General features: G+C 41.4%; 2 protein-coding genes across 2 annotated transcripts; one reads left to right on the top strand and one right to left on the bottom strand.

The window, feature by feature from the left end:
- Positions 1-1,165: 1,165 nt before the first annotated feature.
- amer2 (APC membrane recruitment protein 2) lies at positions 1,166-5,812 on the top strand. The gene has a single exon (XM_068304157.1). It carries the CDS (start codon positions 1,326-1,328, stop codon positions 3,405-3,407), a length of 2,082 nt encoding a protein of 693 aa, XP_068160258.1. The 5' UTR covers positions 1,166-1,325; the 3' UTR covers positions 3,408-5,812.
- A 2,589-nt stretch (positions 5,813-8,401) lies between these two features.
- Positions 8,402-11,807, bottom strand: LOC137587630 (beta-1,4-galactosyltransferase 1-like). Its single transcript, XM_068304179.1, has 2 exons — positions 11,352-11,807; positions 8,402-10,729 (listed from the first exon to the last, which is right to left on the bottom strand). The coding sequence occupies exons 1-2, from the start codon at positions 11,721-11,723 to the stop codon at positions 10,061-10,063; spliced, it is 1,041 nt and encodes a 346-aa protein (XP_068160280.1). The 5' UTR covers positions 11,724-11,807; the 3' UTR covers positions 8,402-10,060.
- Between the last annotated feature and the right edge of the window lie 322 nt (positions 11,808-12,129).

The raw sequence follows: 12,129 nt of genomic DNA, 5'->3' as shown, positions 1-12,129 counted from the left end.
CACTCGTTAATGTACCAACAGTACAGCTAATCTCCACACTGTTGATGTCATGATAACACACACACACACACACACACACACACACACACACACACACACACACACACACACACACACACACACACACACACACACACACACACACAGCGGGTGACAGGTTGACAATTAGACGTGTTGTCATAGCTTTCAGACACCTGGCTCTGTGTCCATATGGACATGGACTTGAGGCCATATGGCTTATATGTCTCGCCCACATTGGACTGGATGCTTGTGTGTGTGTGTGTGTGTGTGTGTGTGTGTGTGTGTGTGTGTGTGTGTGTGTGTGTGTGTGTGTGTGTGTGTGTGTGTGTGTGTGTGTATGTGTGTGTGTGTGTGTGTGTGTGTGTTACACTTGAGTTCTCCTATTCAGGCTGGCGTGCTTACTAGTGACTTTGCTTTCAGCTTTTTCAAGATCACAGCCAAACAAACACAGTCATACACACGGGTATGCATGAATTCTGAGACAAGAACAAACCTTAGATCCAAGCTAATGACGCACCTCAACAGATGCTGCTCAATTAATATTTATTTAATTGTAAAACTTGTTCACAGCACACTGGTTTCCTTTTTCATCACCTCATAATAAGAAAGACATGCCACCAGATTCAAATGTGCACAATTTCCACAATAAGCCATTCCACTGTGTGTCATGACAGCTCACGGAAGCACATCGCACTCATGTGTAATCCATCATATTCCATTTCTGCGTATTTATCTTTATTTAATTGAATGTGTACAGCACACAAACACACACAAAGACATATATAGAAATGGGCATGATGCATATAGGACTTATGAATTGATGAGCAGTCAAAACAGGAAAGCAGACAGTGCATCAATGACAGGGATGGTAGAGGAGCAGAGGAGGATGAGGATGGGGGAGGGAGTGGAGGGAGTGGAGGACAGACGCTGGCGCCCCGCCAACATTGACGAAAGCTGCTTAGCCCACCCAGTTGCCATGGATACAGTAAAGAGCAGCAACCAGCATTGATGTGTGTGTGTAGAGAAGGAGAGAGAGAGAGAGAGAGAGAGCGAGGGGGGGGGGGTGGCAACTGAGGGAGTCTGAGAGAGAGAAAACCGGCAGGCAGAAATTAAAGCAAGCCAGAGAGGGAGTGAAGGAGCACCAGACAGCAGGGCGTAAAGAGAGAGGGGGCTGAGTGTGTGTGTGTGTGTGTGTGTGTGTGTGTGGTCAGAAAGAGAGAGAGAGAGAGACAGGGAGAGAGAGAGAGGACGACAAGGCATCTAGATAGCTTAAGGGAAGGGATACAGTGGGAGAGTGATAGACAATGGAGGTGCAGTCGGAGTGTGTGGAGCCTCCAGTGGCCCCTCAGTGTGACCCCCAGCCAACAGGGAAGATCAACAAAGCTGCCTTCAAACTCTTTGGGAAGCGGCGCACTGGCTCTGGAATGGCCAGTTTCTTCTCCTTCAGAAATAAAGGGAGTGGGAACAACGGGATTTTGGACAATGGGAATTCTTTGAATGGGAGCAGTTCAGCAGCATCTGTGGAACTCATTAGGAGCAAAACGCACGATGGACTAACAAGCTCAAACAACGATGCTGATGGACAGAGAGGGGAGGGGCTTACTAGTTTGGAGGTAGGACCAGTGAGGTCGCTCAGTAAATCGCTCAGTTTCTTCTCTCTCCTCCGACGTGGGAGTTTTAGGTCGAGTGAAAATGGAGGGGCAGGGCTCGTCAGAAGAGGGAGGGGCCTGAAAGGTTTCTTTAGCAGCATGCGATGGAGACGCAAGGAAAAAGCAAACGAGGTTGACGGGGAAGAGGCGGAAGAAAAGAAGGAGAAGGAAGGCGATTACAGAGACTCTGATAAGGTAACGGATATTACACTCACTCTTGAAGCACCTCCCCACCATCACCAAGAGGATTGTGGAAGTGCCGAGACAGAACCCAGTCTTGAGACTCCCTCTACTAGTGTTACCATGACACCCCCACACTGTGTTGCCATACCCGGACCATCTGGTGAGACAGACTCCGCCTTTCCTTACACACCCACTGACTCACCAATACGTCCATTCATCCAAAGAGCCAAAGCTTCGATCTCCAGCCTCACCCCTTCACTTGCTACACCCCCATTGGATGGCTGCAGCACAGGTGACCCACCCTCAGAACCCTCGGTGGACCGCCTCTGCTCTCTCCTATTCACTGACGTCACATCCCTTAAGAGCTTCGATTCACTGACAGGCTGTGGTGACATTATTGCTGATGCAGATGAGGAGGGGGCAGCAGGCAATGGGGGAAGTGGCACTAGTAGCAGCAGCAGTGGGGGAGGAGGGACAAGTGTGGGTGCAAGTGCTACAAGAGTTGTCGGTGTTAACAGTGCCATGTCCCGTGGCTCCCCGTCCAAAACCCAACTAACACAACCCATGTTTTCCATTTCCCCAAGCCTTGTTCCTTCCTCCCTCCCAGCCCGGGTCCGGGCCCGGGCACCACCGCCGCCACCACCTCAGCAGCACCCACCTGGTAGTGGTGTTGTGGCGTACATGGGTGGAGGGGAAGAAATGGCAAGTCCAGAAGGAGTTGATGATGCAGATATGCAAGGGCTCTGGCACATGCTGCCATCCACAGGCGACAACTCACCAGCTTTGCCTCGATCACACCAACTTCCCTCTTCTACTCCCACCTCGACTTATCCCCCTCTTGCTACATCCAGTCATGCCAGCATTCAACTGCCCTCAGCCCCCAGGAGTGCAGATCGGAAGGTACCCCAGGTAAAGGCACTGGGGCTCAGTAAGATTCCAGTAGTTGGTGTAGCAGGAAGTCGAGCAGCTAAACCTCCCCTCTCTCATACACACGGCCGTCATCCCACATCACCTAGTGAAAAAGAGCCACTTAGTGATGAGGGGTACTGGGACACGCCGTCGGCAACACCAACAGCAACACCTGATGAAAGCGGGCTGCAGCATAACCAGAAGATTGCCCTATCGCGGGACAGTTGCTCTGGAGACCATTTATATGACCTTTACAATGAGCGTGAAGAGGAAGCACCTGATGAAGAGTGGGAGGGAGATGGAAACCCAAACAGTACTCCATCTCCATCCACTGAATACAAACTCAGTTCCACATCCCAAACAGCTCCTCCTTCATCCTCCTCTTCCTCTTCCTCTTTTCGATCTATGAAAGGCAGCACCAGCCTTCCACGAGAATCCAAGATTCCAGTAAGCAGCAAACAAGAATCTCCTCCTCACTCTGTAAGCCAGTCAGCCCTGTGCTCTGTCTTAGAGGCTGAATCCCCTCTGCCAAAGACTTGTGCACCTCTCCCAGCTCGCACCAGAATCCCTGTGTCAAAGGTGCCAGTTCGTCGTTCTGGGAACAAACCTGGCAGCACGACCAAAACAACTGCCAACAAAAAATAGTTCCTGTCAAATGGGTCATTCTCTCCTACTAACTTATGGAATTGAGTGTATATTGCTTCAGTGCTGTTTATGCGGAGCCAAAAGTTTTCCCACACCAAGAAAAATGTTGAGCTGTGGAGTTAACAGCCAATAAATTCCTCTCCAATCTTAAAAGCTCCTGATACTTATGTGTTTTGGCTTATGACAGGCTTGAAAAGAATATGTGGGTTTGTTCACTTGAGAAAGTCACAAGGAGACACTAAAAAGCTCTGTTAACACTTCACAGCTCTCTTTGGAACTTTGGAGGTTGACTCTTGACAATCCTTGGACTCAGACACATTTGCCTTGTACCTTTCCTGGAAAAGTTCCTGACCTGCAGAAGGTTTAACAGCTCACGATTGCACACTAAAAAGAGCAGAGCACCTTTGAATCGTTTATGTTTTTTCTTATAAAATTCCTCATAGCGTGACATGATTTGCTCATAAGGACCTTGTCTAATCAATTTTTCTATAGTTTATCAACTTGTCTAATTTGTAACAAATTACCTCCTAATTCTTTGATCTTAGAGCCAAAGCTAAAAGAAGCAAGTCTTCATTTCGCACCCTTTGAATAAATTTTGTTTTTTGTTTTCGTTCAGCTGTTGTATGGGATTTCGGCTTCTTGAAGATGATTTTCTGACCACACACTGAATGTGAAACACTGAACTGGTTTTATTGCTAAAGTTTGTTGTAGCTCCTAATTTGGCAAAGTTTCTTTGCTGAAGACCACACAATAATGTTTCCTTTTTAGAGGACAAAGGGGAGACATTTTATTTACTTGGGGTTTTTTTGTGTGTTTTTTTTTAAATTTTGGATGAACTTCAAGTTGGGCTAAAGCTGCTTACATTTGGATCTTGTATATTCTATTGTACCATCCTGCATCACCTAATGAACATTTTCATGATGCCAATCTCTGGGATTCAAAACTGTTGCATTACCAATGGGAAATGACAGAACTATCGCAATACTCAACCTGGAAGGATAACTTGCACTGATGCTTCAATACAGACAAACACACACCTGCACATGTTTCTCTCTCTGCATGATGCGCCCCACATGCAAGGTCAGGGAACATCTTTTAATACCGAATGATCTTAGTTGGACACACTGTTCAACTTTTGGCACTGCTTTGTAGCTACACTGAATGATTTTTGTCACAAAGGACAAATACATAAACTACAGTTATTTTCTAGTTAGTTCTTTTCCTCATTACTGGTTTGCCTACATTTTATAAAACACTTCCTGTTGCTAAATTGTTCTGCTCAGATCTTAAACTGTGATTGTACCAACTTCTATTATTCTTCATTCATTTCCTGTACAGACTTGTGTGTTTGATGACAGGGGAGACATCCAGGCTGTCAGCCAGTTTTAAATGACAATATGCACGCAGAATAAGGCTGTGGCATGACATTTGAGTGAATAACTACTTTCCATGAGATAATATAGGGAAAAAGTGTCCCGTGCCCTTCAAGTGACAAGGAGTTTTCGTTCAACATTAAAAATGATTTTCTCTAGTCTTAACCACAATGACACTTGGGAGTTATTCTGCATCATGGGAGGTTGTCATCTTATTTAGTATGTGATGATTAATCTGCAGTGTTGCTCCAGGATCAGATATCTCTTCAGCCTCCTCACAGCATTAGACAGGCCATGGGGTACCTGATCCAAGATCTGCAGTAAATTTGCCTCACACCTGATAAAAAGGGAAGGCTGAAGTTCATTTGGAGAGAAGAGAGTGGTCTCAATCATATTCCTCTGCCTACACTGTGCTCTTTGGTCTTTTATTCCATCCGTTATCACTTCAGTAGTACTGTTTGACAAAGAAGTGGACCTGTGTAAGTGAAAAAAGCGGCAAGAAAAATGAATAAGTTATTATATGAAAAGTAGTGGTAATGTAAGCTAATGTCTTGTTTGATTGACATGAGCAACAGTCAAACAAAAAATAAACAGAAAAGTAGTGATGAGATTTTGTGTCTTTTGACTACAACGGCTGGTGTCCAAAAACGATCATTCTTTTATTAATGGGAAACTACACTTTCGCCAATCAAATTATCTTAATAATAACATTAGTGGAGAGTAGGAAACTATTAAATGAGTAAGAAGTGATTGCTTTGCAGTGTTTCTCCTTGATTACATCTTTCCTTTTTGTTTCATGTTTTAACCATTTCATCAGAGTGAAACACAGAGGCCATTGTAACGCCAACTGGCTTTGTTCTTGGTGTTTTTTTAGGTACACTGTACTTACCTGTTTTATTTCTGACAACAAATTTTGGTTCTTACATGATCATTTACTGTTATGAAAAAAACACTATGTTTCCGTCTTTTTGCCGTCAATCTTTTGACAGTGTGAAGTCTTTCCACTTTTCGTATTTAATGAATAAAATTGTGTTTGCGCTGATAGATGATCTCCTGACTGTTTGTGACCACATCACACAACAATTACTGACCGTCATGTTGGTGGCTTTGAATAATTGCGGTGTAGTGCAGAGCCTAGCCATTTAGAGTATGTCCATGCAAAACTTAACAATTCTATCTTTTGAAACCCCAAGGGGTTCATTTGGTGGTAGAGAGTTGAGAAACAGAGATGTCTTTGTTTATGTGTAGCATGTGACATTTTTGTTGTGGTGTTATCCTTATGAGGAGCTCAGCTTGGCTTGGTTAGTAATAGGATATCAATAAATGTTATTGATCACTGAGATGAAAGCTATACAATACGCTATTCTCTGCTGTTGGTCTCTAGAGGGAAGAAAACGTGGAGACAGATTGATGAGATTGATGGCCAAAATGACGACAAAGACAAGCATCATGCACAGCAGGTGCATTTGTCTATGGAACGTCTGTGTGTCTGTTGTCTGTCGGCCTGTTGTCCTAAGGAAGACACATGTTGCAAGAGGGAGTGTGTTTGTTGTTGAGGTGGTATGGGTGTGCACAAATGCGTAGTGGGAGGAGGATTTGGTGCAATGTGAATTCCCTTTGTAATGGTGCAGCAAATCTCCCCCACCCCCCCTCTCTCTTCAGATCTGTCTCTCTCCATTTCTGCATGCAGAGATTTATGTAAAAGTCTTACGTAAGACCAAAACACTCGCCTGGCCCCGCCCACCGGATCAAAGTTAGTGATGCTGACAGTGAGAATTTATGTGCAAGTGCATGTGAGTGTTTGCCAATCTCATCAAGTATGTGGACAGACATCCTCACGGTGAGCCACATGCACATGTCCATGTGTGTGTGTGTGTGTGTGCACTTGTTTTGGTGCGTAAATCTGGTGACAGTCCACGGATATAATTGCTTCTGAACAACACAGTTCTTTATCAAACACTGAGGAGAAAAATAAACTGAGGAGGGAGTGAGCTCAAAATGAATGAAACCAAGAATCACTGAATGTGAATGATGTTCTGCAAAGACATTACTGTACTGTTCCTAATTTAAGCATTTCACCTGCATGAGGTTCATGATGAATGGCAGCCACAGACAACAATAACGGTATGCTAAAATGTAGTGTGAGAAAAACCACTGACCCAATAATGTCTATCTAATGTTTGCCAAGATTATCTAAGATTACCTAATCTTAGGCACCATTAACTCAACACCATTACTCAGTTGAAGGTTAAGTGTTCCTTGTGTTAATGTTTCCTACTATGAATGTCCCTTCTCTATTTTCAAATGTTATACAGTATTCCTTAATGCAAGATGGCTACACATGCTGCTGATTTCTTTTACATACAATTGTGTACAACTATCACTATGTTGCAGCTGGTTGGTGTCTAACTAATATCTACGTTTCTTTCAACAGACTCTCTAAAAACATAATTCTGACATGTATACGTCTCGAGCTAATTTGATATCAAATAGTGTTGAATTTATCTGCATGTATTTTTATAATGCTAATGCAATTAAAGTTTCAGATTGACTAAGTAGTATGCTCTATAGCGTACCCAATGTTGTGAGTCTGTAATAAGGTATCTATCCATGACAGATTAAGCTGTCATGGATAGATACGTACAGTACAATGACCTACATTATGGACACTCATGGAGAAAAACCAGTAATAAAACAAAAAGTGTACATCAAAGGTTAGAATAAAATATTTTTGATGATAAGTAGGGTTGAAACAGTCTACATGTATGTGATAAAACACTATGCGCCATTCAAATGCTGTACCCCACATTGTGCATGGCAGCCTCTCTACACTTGTTCCCATAGTAACTCCACTAGGTCAACCAATGAAAAAAGGGGGCTGGACAGGAAGGAGGATGGGAGTGTGTTTGGGGGCGGTGATAATATGTTACACAGTGTGTGTGAGAGAGAGTTGAACTGTGCAGAAAAAAAATGTACACAAATGAAAGCACACACACACTAACCTACATATTGAAATGATCATGCAAATGTACTGTAAGTAGACACAACATTGTTTTTGCTCATGGGCAATGGATCCAGAAGTCGACGGCACCTCGTCTGCGCGTAAACACTCTTTAGTAAGCCATCTAGAGCACAGTCAACAATGACTATCATGCAGAGCTCTGACCTTTGTCACACATTCTAAAATTGTACCCATTGCATATTATACCACATTTTTTCTTATATAACTAGGAGTTCCCTATCTCATTTTTTCACTCTTTCTTTCTGTTGATGTTGTCCAACTTTATCCTTCCTTTCTCTTAGGCAATGTTGTCTAAATCTCTTAGTTGTCAATAATTCATCAGCAGATAGGTTTTTGACTCTGTGAATAAGCAATACACTGTGAAGGCAAAAGCATGCTAACAGGAGCTTTAACCATAGTGACTGTGAAACATGTAAATCTGGTTTGGCCTATTTCAGCTGGATGAAGTGTGAACAATAGCCTGATCCTCTGCGGTGACACTTTTTTTTTAATGTTCAAACAGGAAACAATGGGGAAATTAGATATTTAATTAATTTATAGCAGCATTACATTCATAGAAAGAAATAGAAATATGTGTAATGATTGAAAGAATCCTTCAGTTATAAAAGCTCAAAAAAGGTAGTATTCAATTTTTAAAAAAATCAGTATTCAATTGTTTGAATTTAAATATGAGGGGCACACAATTTGTATCTATCATCAATGATGTAGTCTCTAATGTAATGTACAATGTTCAAAAGCTATAATACTAAAAAATGAATTACAAGGTTTGGCAGATCGAGACATGCACTGCGTTTTTTATTCTGTATAGAGATGGGCTATAGAATCCTTTTTGTATAGCATCTCCTACATGTCAGGTCAATTTTCAGTGACCCCTGGGGGCCTCCTGCTACCAGAACCCTACCTGCACAGAGGAAGAGCTTGTTAATATCTTTTACTTTTAGCATTTTGTTACTAAGAGTGACCTGGGCTTGTTTAATCATTTTAAAAGACAATTTGTAATGCACATAAATTCCACATTATAACATCTGAGTGTTCTGAGAGAAAATAAATATCTAAACTTGAAGTAAGTACTTTGAGAGTTGCCAGAAGTTTGATTTTTCTTCTTTCTTTCTTTGATTGTTCTTGCCTGTTATTTTGCTCTCAAACCTAGCACTGATCCATTGTTAGGATAGCTGCGTCTGTTGGTAACCCGATCATAGCAAGCGATATGTGACTAGTAAAACCCTCACTGACAACGACGACACAAGCTTTACAGGAACAATCCAAACACTCCAGCAAACTCAGATGCTTTCTGACACTTGAGTATTCATCCATTTTTAGAGAGGTTGTGAAACTTCATTTTCCAATCTGACACTCTGGAATTTTTCTATCATCACAGACAGACAACTGTGTTTTTTTTCTGACATTCTGATTACATCGAAGAAATATAATGCAAGCATATATACAATTACTCATTTAATTTAGTATTTACATTTACAGGGAAGCACAATTCTGGAAGAAAGTGACATCAGCTCTGACGTATAACTCAGGAACATTCATTCATTCATCCATTCATTCATTCATTCATTCATTCATTCATTCAATTATTAAAAATGTCCAAAAGATGACTAACTGTAAAAAAAAAAAACCCAAATAAATTAGATCCAGTACCTTCAACTGTCATGAAACCCCCCCCCCCAAAACAAAACACATGGACACCTGCCATGTTGTTCACAGAGAACACCTGAGGTTTCAGTAACATCAAATTAAAAGGGTTGTCATTGCATCGAACAGGTGATATCAAGTAACTAGTGTACAACTATATAACCCTGACCTGAAGAAAAAATTGAATGGATCCATCAGTTGCTTAAATGTCTCTGCTGTGGGGTTTCCTGTGTGCAAAACACCACAGGATTGTTCACCCACTTACTTCTCTGCAAGAAACCTGAATTAATCCCAGTGAGCAGCACAATGATTGGTTCAACTGCAGATAGCTGTAGATTTGAAATACAGTATACATAATTCTGTGAACACATTATAGTCATGGATTCTTGCAAAGCAAGTGGAAAATAAGTGAATGGAATGTCTCCATTTTATAATTATGAAGATAACATTGATATTTAGATCCATACGTAAACATACAGGCACAGACATTTATCTAAAAACAATTATAAAACCCTGCACCCAGACACACACGCCTTACACCCAAGGCACAAATGGTTTGTTCGACTCTGGATCACCAGGCTATCAGCCATCAACAGCAGTCCTGAATCCACATCTCACTTGATTGGAGCATTAATATCCACATTGATAAAAGTGTACAGCGAATCCTTTACGACAGCCTTGATAGTGTATTGCAGGGAATTAATTCCATCTGAACCCATGGTCCACTCAGTTTGACTCAGTTTGTTAGGATTTTCTGGATTAGGCTCGTTGTGCACATCTCTCAAGTGTTTGATCATCCTGTACTTTCCCAACATGAAATCAGGTCTGGAAATGGACATCCCACGGAAGGTAATTCGGTTATAGATATCGTCATCCTCACCACCCCAGCCCCAGAAAGTGTTTGAGAAGCCATTGATCTTCAAGAATTGACCTTTGGAAAGAGAAGAAACTCCACCAAAGTAGCTATTATAGGGTAACTGGAAGTTAAATTTGTCCATGGCCACAGCCAAGTGTCGGGGATTGTCAAAGCATCTATAGAGGTTGCGGTCGTCAAGAGGAATCAGGTCTACATCAGAGAAGACAAAACAATCATAGTTATCTTCCTTCAGTGCTTCAACATAGCCCACGTTCAAAAGTTTAGCCCGGTTAAAGACTCCGTTTCCGTCCTGGTTGATGACATACACGCCGTAGTCCGCCTGCTGTCGCATCAATATAGGATGGAGGAAATACAACCATTGTTTCAGGTGGTCATGGCGATTTCGGAATGGGATGATGATTGCCACCTAAACAAATAAAAGGAATGAAATAAAATTAAAAACACACACATAGATGAAGTGAAAAAGCTTTGCTTTGTGTCCATTTACACTCAACTGTAAAATATAATGAAGTTATATTGTGAATATACAATTAAATGTCTTTGTGAGTTTACATGCTACTCATTAAAGAATAACAATAGTTCTGTGAGCCTGGCAAGTAATCTCCTGTCTTTTTTCTGGTATTCTTATTTCCTTTTTGTTCATTGAATTAATGTAATACAGTTTCGCTTTTCAAGAGAAACTGAGTAGTATCATGAATGGCAAGTGAAACTGTGTTACAGATAACATTGAAAAGCAAATTAACAAAAGATCTCTCTGAAGGTGACACAACACGTTCTAGACAAGTGTTTTCAGCTTTATGATAAGATCACAAGTAGTTCATTAGAGACTGACATGACTTTAGTGTTTTAAATAAGACTTTAGATGTCATTTGACACATTACAGAAATATTTTGTATGTGCCAGCTCATTTTTGGTTTGGCATTTGATTCTTAGCATCTAAACTCACAGTAAACACTTCCAAATTGTTCTTTTTATCTATATTTAATCAATATATTCCCTAATTAATTTGTCTCTATTTATTCACTTACCTTCTGCAGAGCGATGCATTGTGATGGCCTGTGTCTCCCTCCTTCCTCCAGAGGAACATGGATCTCCCTTTTCACATCCTCCATAGTCAGTTTAAAATTAAAACTCACCCACAGAGGACCAACAAGTTTGGGGGGCTCTTCAGGACAGGGTTCTAGAGGCTTGTTCGTGGCCTCAATCATCTTCTCTTCTCCTGGGACCCCACTCTTGGTGTCCCATAGCTGTTGCACACGATCTTTTATGAGTTTAGAAATGTGGTCCTTTTCTCCTATCGCATAGTTAGTGTTACTTTTGTGGTAAAATAAAAGCACCACAAAACATGCCAAACTGAAAAAAGCAAAAAGTGCCAGGACATTATAGAGTTTTTTCAGCATTATTGACGCCCGAAGTTGGGTCCTCTGTTCTGAAGAGCTTGCCGTATGATTCTGTTATACACATTTCTTTTAGCAAGTCAAACGAGTTCCAACCACCAGAGCGGCCAGACAGGTTTTTATTTTCTTTGGGCAGCTTCCACCCTCATGTCAGCTGATCGGTTTGAGCCTCACACCTGCTGTTAATAATTAATATTTGCAATTATTTTTATCTTACCTAAATCTGGTGCAGTTTCAGTGTGACAGTATCATTATTGTGTTGTCTGATTGTGTATATAGTATTTTTTTTTAATTTTATCTGCAACTACTTTTAAACTCATGTAAAAATTATACAAAACAAAGTCATACAAACTGATGGGTAAGGAGAAATGTATATTATTTCATTAAATGTCTTTATAACTTACATATG

The sequence above is a fragment of the Antennarius striatus genome, chromosome 20 (genome assembly GCF_040054535.1).
Source record: "Antennarius striatus isolate MH-2024 chromosome 20, ASM4005453v1, whole genome shotgun sequence".
NCBI classification, from domain to species: Eukaryota; Metazoa; Chordata; class Actinopteri; order Lophiiformes; family Antennariidae; genus Antennarius; species Antennarius striatus.
This window is presented reverse-complemented; position numbering and strand designations above follow the sequence as displayed.

Excerpts from the sequence above, each read along its gene's own strand:
- amer2 (XM_068304157.1), top strand. The coding sequence starts at position 1,326 with ATGGAGGTGCAGTCGGAGTGTGTGGAGCCTCCAGTGGCCCCTCAGTGT.
- LOC137587630 (XM_068304179.1), bottom strand. The coding sequence starts at position 11,723 with ATGCTGAAAAAACTCTATAATGTCCTGGCACTTTTTGCTTTTTTCAGT. Across the intron at positions 10,730-11,351 it reads AATGCATCGCTCTGCAGAAG|GTGGCAATCATCATCCCATT; the intron begins GTAAGTGAATAA and ends TTATTTGTTTAG.